General features: G+C 51.4%; 1 protein-coding gene across 1 annotated transcript; it reads right to left on the reverse strand.

Annotated features, from left to right (window-relative positions):
- Positions 1 to 265: 265 nt before the first annotated feature.
- Positions 266 to 5,971, reverse strand: LOC144095481 (uncharacterized). The gene is given in 5 exon segments (XM_077629209.1): positions 266 to 933; positions 2,362 to 4,128; positions 4,131 to 4,523; positions 4,790 to 5,067; positions 5,862 to 5,971. Coding segments are annotated over 5 exon segments (3,216 nt in total).
- Positions 5,972 to 11,639: the final 5,668 nt, after the last annotated feature.

The raw sequence follows: 11,639 nt of genomic DNA on the forward strand, positions 1-11,639 counted from the left end.
AGCTATTAACTGTGCACCAGAGTACGTGTTGCAAGGCCATTGTATCCCCATGTCGAGGCCCTCGTATCTGTACGAAGGTTACGTGGCCCTCGTATATATGAGGGACGGCGAGACACATATCCAATAGCGTATATATAAGGCACGTATCACCCGTATATATGTGTTTCGCCATACGAGTTGAGTAACACGTATGCCATATGAGCACATATACATACGAGCATATATGTGTACACATATCCAATAATTGCGTATATATGAGACACAATTAACACATATATACGAGATTTTTCAATAGGGATGTTACGTTGGGGAGGCGAGACAACGCGTCCGCATTCGCATTGTTGGCCCCTTTCCGGTGGGTGATCGCTACGTTGTAGCGCTGCAGTGCGAGAGCCCACCTCGTCAGCTTTGCCCCATGCGGCGTGCACGCGGTCAAATAAGACAGAGGGTTATGGTCGGAGACGACATTTATTTCCGCCCCAAATACCCAGTAGTCAAATTTTTTCAGCGCCCAGATAACGGCGAAAGCCTCGCGCTCGATTGTCGACCACCTTGACTGTGTCGGAGTAAAGCGGTGGCTGGCGAAGGCAATCGGCCTCTCCCGACCACCATCGTCCATTTGTGCCAGACAGGCGCCAGCTGCGATCTCAGACGCATCTGTGAACAGCCAATAAGGCTTGTTAAGATCCGGAGTGCTCAGCATAGTTGCACGACAGAGTGACATTTTCATTTGCTCGAACGCCCGTTGGGCTTCGTCTGACCAAGGGATTGGGTTTGGTACTCCACGCTTCGTGAAAGCTGTCAGCGGTGAGGCGACTTCCGCGTAACCTTTCACGTACTCCCGGTAGTATCCGCAAAGCCCAAGAAAGCTACGGAGCTCCTTTCTTGTCGTTGGCGCGTGTATGTCCCGTATAGCGGCGAGTTTGTCAGGGTCTGGTCCGTGCGTGCCTCCTCCCACCACGTGCCCCAAATACCTTATGCGCGCCTGGATAATCTGACACTTTTGACTACTTACTTTCAGCTTAGCCTCACGTAAAAGACTCATGATTGACTCCAAATGCTCGAGATGCTCTGACCATGACTGCGAAAAGATCGCGACATCGTCAAGGTACGCCGTGGCATACCCTTGGTGCTTGGACAGAAGTACGTTCATCATTCTTTGGAACGTTGCTGCAGCATTTTTTAGTCCGAAAGGCATGACGCGCCAGGCGTACTGGCCGTCATGCGTCACGAAGGCCGTTAAGTGCTGGCTCTCTTGTTCTACCGGAACCTGCCAATAACCGCGTCGTAAATCTACCACGGTGATAAATTTCGACTGGCCTACTTTCATGATGAGTTCCTGGGCGTGCATCATAGGAAAAGCGTCTGTTTTCGTCCCAGCGTTGAGGGCTCTGTAATCAACACATAGACGGACCGAGCCATCCTTTTTACCCACGCATACCACGGGATGCGCGCAGTCGCTTTCGACTGGGTATATCAGCCCTAGCTCTAATAGCTCCTCCACTTGGCGGCTGACCTCCTTCCTGATAAGTTTGGGCACTCGATACGGGGAGGCTCGTTTGGGTCTGTAACCGTCCTCGAGCACGATCCGATGGGTTCCCACTTCCCCGATCCCGGGGGTTTCGCTAAATACCTCTGGGTACCTCGCGAAGAGCTCCGCTATTTCGGAACGTTGTTCTTCTTTGAGATGGGCCAATTTTGTTGCTTCAATCGGAGTTTGTCCTTGAATTCCGGATTCCGCGCAAGGCGCGTACTCTACGTTTCCAAACTCCTCATCTTCATCGAACGCTACGCCTACGTGACTGACTCGCGCGTAATATGGCCGGAGCCGGTTGGCATGTACAACAGACGTCTTTCGCGCCCCAGTATCGATGCGGTAAGAATTTTGTCTCTCTCGTTCTACGACTGGGAACGGCCCCAGCCATTTCGCTGAGAGCTTGCCGCCACGATCTGTGTCGAACAAAAGCACCTGGTCGCCGACATTGAAGCTCTTAACACGTGTAGCCCTGTTGTATGCCTGAGCGTAGCTACCTTGGCGAGCGGTAGCCGTTAGTCCTGCTACCTCAGCCGCTATCTCCATCTGTTCGCGAAGCTGCTGAAGGTATTTCGCGGGCGCCTCTCTGAGTGTACTTGGGACCCGTATCTCACCCGTCCACGTGCGCTGCAGGATCGCGAGCGGTCCGGTCGGATTCCTGCCGTAAAGCAAACGAAACGGGACCACGCCTGTTGTGTCGTGGGGGACCTCCCTGTATGCCCACAGCACGAATGGGATTAGTTTGTCCCAGTTTTTGGCGTCCTTTCCCATAACATGAAATATCATGTTCTTGAGTACGCGGTTCCACCTCTCGACGGTCCAGTTGCTCTCTGGATGTTCCGGCGTAGAAAAGCGGGGCGAACATCCCAGCCTAGCGAGGAACACCTGTGTGAGCTGCGAGGTAAAGTTTGTTCCCTGATCGCTACATATGACCTCGGGTACACCTGTGCGACTAAACACTGTCAGCAACGCGTCGCACGTCGCTCTTGCTGTTAGTGAACGCAAGCAAATCACTTCAGGCCATCGCGTACATAGGTCCACCAGGCAAAGTGCATACTTGTGCCCTCGCGCGGAAGGCACGTCAATCGGCCCTATTATATCCACGTTAACCACCTGGAACGGGTGTTCCGGCCTAGTGAGGGGAGTGATAGGCACCCTATCTCGGATCGACCTGTCTGATCGGATTTGGCACCCGTGACATGTTTTACAGTGCTGCTTCACTTCCTGTTCGAGGCCAGGCCAATAAAAGCTGTATATTATCCTTGCCCCTGTTTTCCTGGCCCCGAGATGGCCTCCCCACAGGGACTCATGCGCCAGCAGCAGTACCTCCTGACGTCTTTCGCAGGGCAACACCAACTGCTTAACCCTGGCACCAGCGATCGTGTCCCAGTGGTACAGCAGCACCTCCGATATGAACATGCCCCCCTTTCCGGATTTCGCGTCAGACCAAGCCTTTCGGAGACTTTCGTCGCTCACCTGCGCTGCACGAAATTTCTCCCGCTGGCTGAGAGTCTCCGGTGCGTCCGTCACTTCCTCATCCCGCAATTCGGCCGGCGGGGCTTCCGCACTTGTTTCAAGTATAGTCGCCTCAGATACCGTTTCGCTTCCTGTACCAAACTCGCTACCGGGCTGGCCAATTGTCGCGTCAGATTTAGGGGTCTCAGCAAAGACTGCCACTGCTTCACCCTGGCTGCCTTGTGACAACAGCTCCCAGTCTTCTTTAGACAGAAGACAGTTCACTCCTGCGGCGAGCTTATTGGTCAGTGCACAAATAATCCGCACCTTTTGCGGCTCTAACAGTACCGCGGACGACCTCAGACCGATGGGGAGACTTACTAATTTTGCTTCGATTGTGTTTCCGAAGGCTGCCACTAACCTAATGTTGCCCGTTGTTTCACGATACGTGTTCGGCACGAGGTCCTCCCTCACAACGGTGACCTCGCTGCCGGTATCCAGTATGGCCACGGTGGGTACGCCAGCGCAGTCCAGCTGCACTTGTTGCAGCCTGGACTTCCGTATTTCCTCTCGCTGAGGCACCTTGATTTCTGCGACCAAAACGTTCACCGAGTGACTCGCCGGGGCGTCCCTAACAGTCCCTGGGTCTGCTATTGTCACCGCGTTTGCCTGGGCGTCTCTACGGTTATCGTCTTTCTTTTGAATGACTCGTGGGCAGTCTTTAGCGAGATGACCTGCAGCTCGACATACGTAGCATGTGGGCTGCCGTTTCCCATCGTGTGCAGCCCGTGATGGGGCCAGCGACGCGCTGCGTGGGCCAGCCTGTTCTTTGCTTGCTGGCTGTGCGCTCGCCTGTCTCACTGCGCGGTTCTTTCCTTTCGCCTGCTCGAAAGTTTGCATCGCCCGCGCAACCTCATCTGGCCTAAGCCATTTCTCGCCCTCGCGTAAGCGAATGTGCTCAAGGCCTTCCGCACTAAGGCTCGCCTTCATTCGGTCAGCTACTATGAGCGAAACCACTTCCTCCTTGGAGCTCGCTTGTCTTGAACGGAGGTAATACTCGAAATAGGTTTTTACCCGTGATGCGAACTGTGCCCATGTTTCATCCTTCCGTTTAGACGGTCCTTCGAACCTCTCTAAATCTCGGGCGGGCTTAGCTGAAGCTCACTCAAGACCGCCGCCTTCACCGCCTCGTAATCACGGCACTCTTCGTCTCCCAGTCCACGCAACAAGTACCTCACCCGCTCCGTTAGAGTCGGAATAATCAAGTGCACCCTACTGGAATCGGGGACGTTGTAAGTCGCAAACATCCGTTCGACTTCATCAAACCACATAGGTACATCTGAGTCGGCTGGCAGCCTTAGTCCCTTAAGGACTTTAGCACACTGAGTGGTCGGGTCCAGGCCTGTCTGCCGCTGCCCGCTCCCATCCGAGACAGGTGGGAACTGCCTGGCACCCCCAAACTCCAGTTCAGCCCTCCTCATCGCTATGCGCTCCTCTGCCTCCAGTTTGAGTCTTTGCAGCTCAAAATCTAGCTCTAGGCGCCGCAAAGCATAAGAATCCTGTTCTATATCAGCAGCTACCCCGGGGAGCTCACCGCCTGTCTCGACTTGAGCTGTCCCTCCCGGGGGCGCTCTGCTTTCCCCTAGGTTAGATGTTTCATCTATGGATGTTTTCGGTGTCATGCCGCTCTCCTCTGTCTCACTGTCCGCCGTGCTCGCCATCATGCCCCGCGTCCTAACCATACACCCCTTTAAATTCGAGCCGAGAGTCCTCTAGCGAATCGTAAGAAATCCCGCTCACCAGTGTTGCGTCGACGCTCGCTCCCGTCGGTGCGCTCTGCTGCTCCCTGCCGTGAAGCCACTCCCTGCGGGCCGCTTGGGACGACTGTACCCCGAAGGTCCCTGGGTCCCAGTGCCTCTGAAGCTCCGCTGTCACGCAGTTCTGCTGTCGCTGACGGTCCGTCGAGCGCTGTCTTCCGGTGTTCAGGACCCGACACCTCTGGGTCTTCGCTCGAGCCGGAGGCGATGGCTGCCAATCCTGTCGGCTGCGCCAGTTGAGGTTCTTTTCTTCCTCGCTTGCTGTTGCGTAGCGAGGTCAGGCCGTCTCGTTGTCGTTACGGCCCGGAATTCTGATTGGCAATTGAGCGAAGGAGGATGACGATTTTCTTCTTTGGACGAACAAACAAAACTTTATACAGGTGAGATTAGAGTAACATGGATGATAGAGTTTAGACAGAACAGGACAAAGGGAGATCAACAACAGAGTGGAGCCGCCAGAGCTCTCCCTGTCAAAAGCTCCTGGCGAGAACCCCTAGCTTCCCGCCAACATCGTCTCTTAACCCCTCAGCTCATCGCTGATTGGGTCGTAGAAGTCGCCAATAGCTGGGCATTTAGGCGGGCCCACCGTGCTTCCAGCGAGACCCACGTGACCCACAAAAGAAAGCACAAAACAAGAAAAGCAAGCGCAGTCGTACACAGCACCTTCCCCTCAGGAAGTCGGACTGCGCTGACAATTCGAGGGCGGCACATCAGCACACGCACAGAACTGTCGTTTGTCCCCTTTTCCTGGAAACGGCGTCGGCCAGCAGAGACATAACGAATGGCCAATAGATGGGTCGTCCCGTCGCCAGCGTTGTCTGCAAGTTCGGGGCCGTGTGCGTAATCGAGGTGCTCATCTCTCTTCGCCGCTCGTGCTCCCGGCTTCCCGCGCGTCGCCCAGAAGCGGCGCCGCTCGCTCCCACGGTGAATACGCGGGGTCGGCACCGCCGCCCGCGCAAAGAAAAGAAAGGGAGCGTTTCCCGGAACGCGCTGCGGGGGAAAGGGTCGTTTATGGGACGACACATGCCGCCGCGCTATCACCCAGTAACGAGTACCAGGCCAGCACCTTGGCGCGGGCACTTGTCGGCGTCTCCGTGTCGGCAAACAGCTCGCCGGCCGGCGGGAACACCTGCCTCTTGAGCTCAGCGGCTCTACAGACACCCATCTTTTGGGTGAGTGTTTTTGCTTTCTAATGAGGCATCAGGCATTATTATACATGGATTACCTTGTGGTATTCTCCTATTCTCAACAGTCTAGCAAGAGAACAGCAGTTCACAATTGGTAGCGAGGTAAGGGAAGTGGTAAAGGAATACGTCTATTTAAGGCAGGTATCAATAGTGACAACTGGTCCGGATCACGAGAAAAGAACTAGAAGGATAAGATTGCGATGGAGTGCATATGGCAGGGTCTCTCTGGTCATGAATGGCAGTTTACCAATATCCCTCAAGAGAAATGTGTACAACAGCTGTATCTTACCAGTACCCACCTATGGGGCAGAAACGTGGAGGCTAACAAAAAGAGTTCAGCTTAAGTTGAGGACAACGCAGTGAGCCACGGGAAGAAAAATGATAGGCGTAACGGTAAAGCAGTATAAGACCTATCGTTTTGGTGCGTGTTTTCTTGTTCGTAATGATGCATAAGGCATTATTACACATGGAGTAGCAGCTAGTAATCTCTTACGACCGCTTAATAGTTTATATTTCTTTTTCGTCCAGTTTTGGCTTCAACACTTGAACAAGGACAGTGACGTCAATGTGTGCTTACACGTCACGAGACATGAAAAAACAGCAATATAATCACTGCTTGCACATTTGTTGTCATTCCAGCAATTGAGGAAGGCTGATTTCAACACTGCAGTAAACTAGAAGAATGAAGCAGCGATTCAATGGACATTTTTCCATGGCTCACGTGAAGGAAAAGCCCTCTTTGACGTCAGAGCCATCGTTCGGCTGTTCCGAAACAAACAGAATGACAGGAGAAAACAATTATAAATTATTTAGCGGTCGTAGGCAAACATCACATGGTGATTCATGCATAGTAGCGTCTTCTGCATTATTGAAGAAAAGAAAACATGCCACCAAAATTATGTGTCTATATTCCTTTAAAAGACCGGAAGCAGGAAGAGTGGTTGAGGGATGACATCCTGGCCAAAACAAGAGGAAGAAATTGCCTTGAGCGGGGAATGTAATGCGAAGGTAAGATAGCAGTTGGTCCTTAAGGGATTTTAAGAGAAGGAAAGCATAGCAGGGGGCGGCAGAAGGTTAGGTGGGCGTATGAAATTAAGAAGTTTGCAGGCATAAGGTTGGCGCAGCTGGCAAGACATGGTTAATTGGAGACATGGGAAAGGCCTTCACCCTGCAGTGGGTGTAATCAGGCTGATGATGATGAAGATTCTCCCATGACTACTAAATAATTTATAATTCAATTTCTTTCTCGCGCTGTTTCAGTTTCAAGAGCTGAATGGGAACTATGACGTCAAAGTAAGCTTATAGGTCATGCGAGGCATGAAAAACTGCAATATAATCGGTGTTGCTACATTTGTCATTCCGACTATTGAGGAAGGCTAGCTTCAACACTGTAGTGAATTAAAACGATCAAGCAGCAAATATATCGCATTTTTTCTATGCTTCACGTTACATATAACCTCTCTAATGTCACAGTCTTCACTCGGCTGTTGAAACCGAGACAGCATGACAGAAAAATTCGATTATAAATTATTTATTGGTCCCAGGCAAACACCACATGATAATTCATTCATAGTAGTGTCTTCTGAACCATTGTAGAGAAGAAAACATGCCACCAAAATTAGGTGTCTATACATCTTTAAATTATCATTGGGCTTTTTCGAATTGCCGCGCTCGGAGAGCCTGTTCGCTTCCAGAAAATTCACTCCTGACAGGAAGGTGCATCATGCTCACATGAACTGGTCGTCGCCAGAACCAGCCTGCTGTCAATCATGGCGCCAAGGCCGTCCATGGATCACGGAAGGCGAGTGTCCTCTGCTGCTTTGCGTGCTGTTGCGTCTCATTGCTCGCATGCGTACGGTAGAAATCTGATCCTTGGGAGAGAAAGAAAGGACGTTAGTTATTCAGGGCAGCCGCGGACTCTTGCACTCAGATGCATACATCGGCGGCAACAACGCAAGTATATGTCCTTCAGTGCGTTGTGTGCTGTCGTGAAGTCTGCATGTAAGCTTGGAGATATCCTCAAAAGCATATGTGACGGGCAGTCGCACTCTAAAGACTTGCATTTGACACCACATAGGAAAGTTAATTGGACAGGGTTAATTGGAAAGACTTGGGAGAGGCTTTTGCCCTGTGGGTGTAGTGAGGCTGATGATGATGAGGAGGAGGAGGGAAAAACTGCGCATGCACTGCTCAAACAACATGCTGTAGTCTCAGATTATTGCATATTTGTTAACTACACACCAATTACTTGGGCGCCAATGATCAACCCTGCCAATACTGACTCTCCTGTGGTAGTTGCAATTTCTGTTTGTGAACTAATTCCTGTGGGCTGTAAGCAGAAAAGAATCAGGATATGTTCTGCTCAACTGTAGTCTGCCGCCCTCCAGCTGTTAATATTGCTGCCAGCAAGTAATGCAAGCATAATTTTGACAAGCGTGCATATCAGCTGGTTGAACATTTTTCTGAAGTGCGTGTACTGTACAAAGTTAGCTGCACGTCGTGTCTGTATGCTATCGCTTTACTGCAAAGCTAGCACTCGAATGAAAGGCATTACAATCTGGCCTTGCATGTCGGCCCCGCACTTTGTGTGCAGGCATGATGATCCACACTGGGAAATTTTTCTTTTTGATGAGTCAAATGCAAGGTGAAGTATGCATACGGTATTTCTCAGGTATTTTGAGCACTTCTGGCAGAAGACCCGATCACCAAGCTTTATGGGAACGACCGAATCGGCACACACGAGGCTATGCTTCATCTTCAGCTGTCAAATGAAAATGACCTCCGTAGAGAATAAAAATTTTGAACAACAAATTTGGCAGAGCACACATGCACGCCAGCCGGCAGCCACTGCTTAAATGGCCCCGACCACCCTCTGGCTGAAAATGTCCTCTACGAAGGTTGTTGTGAGGCATCGTCCCCGGAACACAAACCACAAACAATTCTTTAATAAAAGACATTATACTGGAGTTACATATGTGGCAAACTAGCTACTTTTCCATGCCCCTCTCCTTCCATTCCCTCTCAGAGGTTTTTCTCCTTCCGCTTGGTCTACTAGCTTTAGTCCTCCATCCCTGCTTGTTCTGTGTGGCTGCCCTTCCGTTTACAAGAGTAGACAGCACCCCTTTTGTTTGAAAGTCAAATGGGGAGCTTTCGGTGGCGTCCGCGTTGGGCCTGTTATGAACGGAATGCACACCAGCCGAAGAGGATTAAGGTGCAGATCCTATCGACAGGGATGACCACGGTGGCGCAGCAGCGGCAATTTCGACAGCGTCATCAGGTGGCCGACGACTGCACAAAAAGAAAGGATGACTAGCTGGGAAGGAGCCTGTTCTTCCCACGCTCGGCTCGATGCAAATGACCTTCCCCCTTTGACTGGTTCCCTGCACCGACGATGGACAGATGACGGGAAGAGGGGAACGGTGCCTTCCAGTAATTAGTCGTGTCTTGACAAGAGCCGCCTCGACCGGAGAGAGCCCACCGCAGTTGTAGCCCACAGCGCGGCACCGGTGTTTTCGATAGACACGTGAATAATAATTATCACCCCTCGTGAATAATAATTATCAGAGGCCCTATCCGTGTCTCCGTGGCCCGATTCGCTTTGGTAAGCAGCAGAATAGCAGGGCTGATAAATTTCCAGCAATACATATATTTAACCAGCATCATGGCACTGAGAAAACAGGCCACCGAGTTGCAAGCCGAAGCTATGACAACGTGCTGCAATGACAGAAGTGCGCTGTCCTGCAACGCCGTATCGGTGGGCTCGCTACAAAGCTCTCTGTTGCTGAAGGCAGCCTGGCTGCTCCCCCAAACAATATTTTAGACAACAATGCGAGGAGGCAATACGAAAAATGAAACTTTGACCTGACATGAAGCACACAGTATATGAGAGAACAAAAAGCAGAACGATGCTTCCATTCCACATGCGGTTCTCTCGTGTCCTATGCAATCTTTTACAATGGTAGCATTTAAGCAATATCTCTATACTACAATTTATAAGATACGCTACAAAGCTCTCTGTTGCTGAAGGGAGCCTGGCTGCTTCCCGCAACCATAAATAGTTTAGACACACACAGACAGAGACACCTGTCTGGCTCTGAAGTATGCTGCTATGTAATGTACATATTGCGACTGGTAAGCGTGCGAGTGGCAGTAGCAGAGGCATCCGCAGTAAAACTTCGCTCAGTACATACATGTATCTGTGCAACTGTTGTTGCTGGCTCACACTTTTCAAGGTCCATTGCAGTGATTTTTCTCTTCAACATCCTCTGGATAAGCTCCGCTTTTGTTACTGGAACACAAGAAATGAGAGATAAAATAATGAAAGCGACAGCAAACACAGGGCATGCTACGGAAACGGATCAGTTAGTGTGTCGCGTTCATTGCTTTCCAAAAATCAGATGTTGCGAAAAATTAGCAGATCTGAACACAGCCGATTTCTCCCTGCCTCATGGAATTACTTGAATTCATGAAAAAAATCACGAAATATTATTTCGCATAGAGTGACGCTTACGTCGAGACCTGCTACAACGCGACCACGCAGTTTTTCCCTTCTTTGGGAAGCGTGCGCTGGGCTGCTGTGTGCTCGGATCGCAAGCACAGAGGAAGTGGTATCGTAAGCGTTCTGCAAGTGCTCGCAACAGTAAAAAAGCATGTGCATCGACTTTTTGTAAAGACTCAGTCTGTGCGCACGACGTCGTGATGTTGAACAGGAAAAGGTATGCGCACGACGCGACCTTAGCGCCCTCAGCGGCGGTGGCGGCGCGTGCTCCGGCGCCAAACATGGCTCGCAGACGGTCGCGGAGACAGCTTTCTCGTCGTAGTCACGTTACTCAAATTGGCGGCCGGACGGCTCGGCCTTGTGTGCCGCTACCGCTGCCCATGCTGGCGATATATACTGATCGATAGCTGGTGCGGTCAGCGCCGTGATGCTCGCCCGCTTCCGTGACAGTCTCCAAAACTTCAGTAGCAGTACTTCACACGGCTCCACGATTCCAGGCAGGCAGCCACTTCGGCGAACAGAGAATTAGCACTGCTAGAAAAAAAGTTATAAGCTGCTTTCGTACAGTCTATGACTGCTGTTAAATGTGATAAGGAGCACCAAACTTAGATCGAGTCCCGCGCGCGATTCAGCCCGACGACGATTAGGGTCGGGGTATATTGCTATTGTAAGGCGTGTCAGTTCTGATTTTGAGCAATACGGCACGAGCACGGCGTTGCGGCGGCCGAGCCAAACATTCTTCAACAGTAAAGGGATGTCAGCCGAATATTCTTCCGAGCGCGCGCCGCCGCTGCCGCCACCGCCGTTGCGGGCGCTAAGGTCGCGTCGTGTGCATACCTTTACTGGTTCAAGATCACGACGTCGTGCGCACAGACCGAGTCTTATGTAAAACGCCACCAAGCTTTGCTAAACGCGTTAGGCTTGACTGCCCACGTATCACACGTTTGGCACTTCCGAAATCTGACCACGTAGCGAAGTAACTGCAAAACTCACCTTCAAGCTCCATTACTTGGGCGGAATAGAATGCCTTCTCATCTTTTCCGCCCCGCCAGTAGTCCTTTTTTTCGCCAGGTCGCTAACGCCAGTCGGTGAGGCATCATGGATAGGTGTAGCGCAAAGGAAACAAGGACGACATAGAGACGTGTACG

Source organism: Amblyomma americanum, chromosome 6, assembly GCF_052857255.1.
Source record: "Amblyomma americanum isolate KBUSLIRL-KWMA chromosome 6, ASM5285725v1, whole genome shotgun sequence".
Taxonomy (NCBI): domain Eukaryota; kingdom Metazoa; phylum Arthropoda; class Arachnida; order Ixodida; family Ixodidae; genus Amblyomma; species Amblyomma americanum.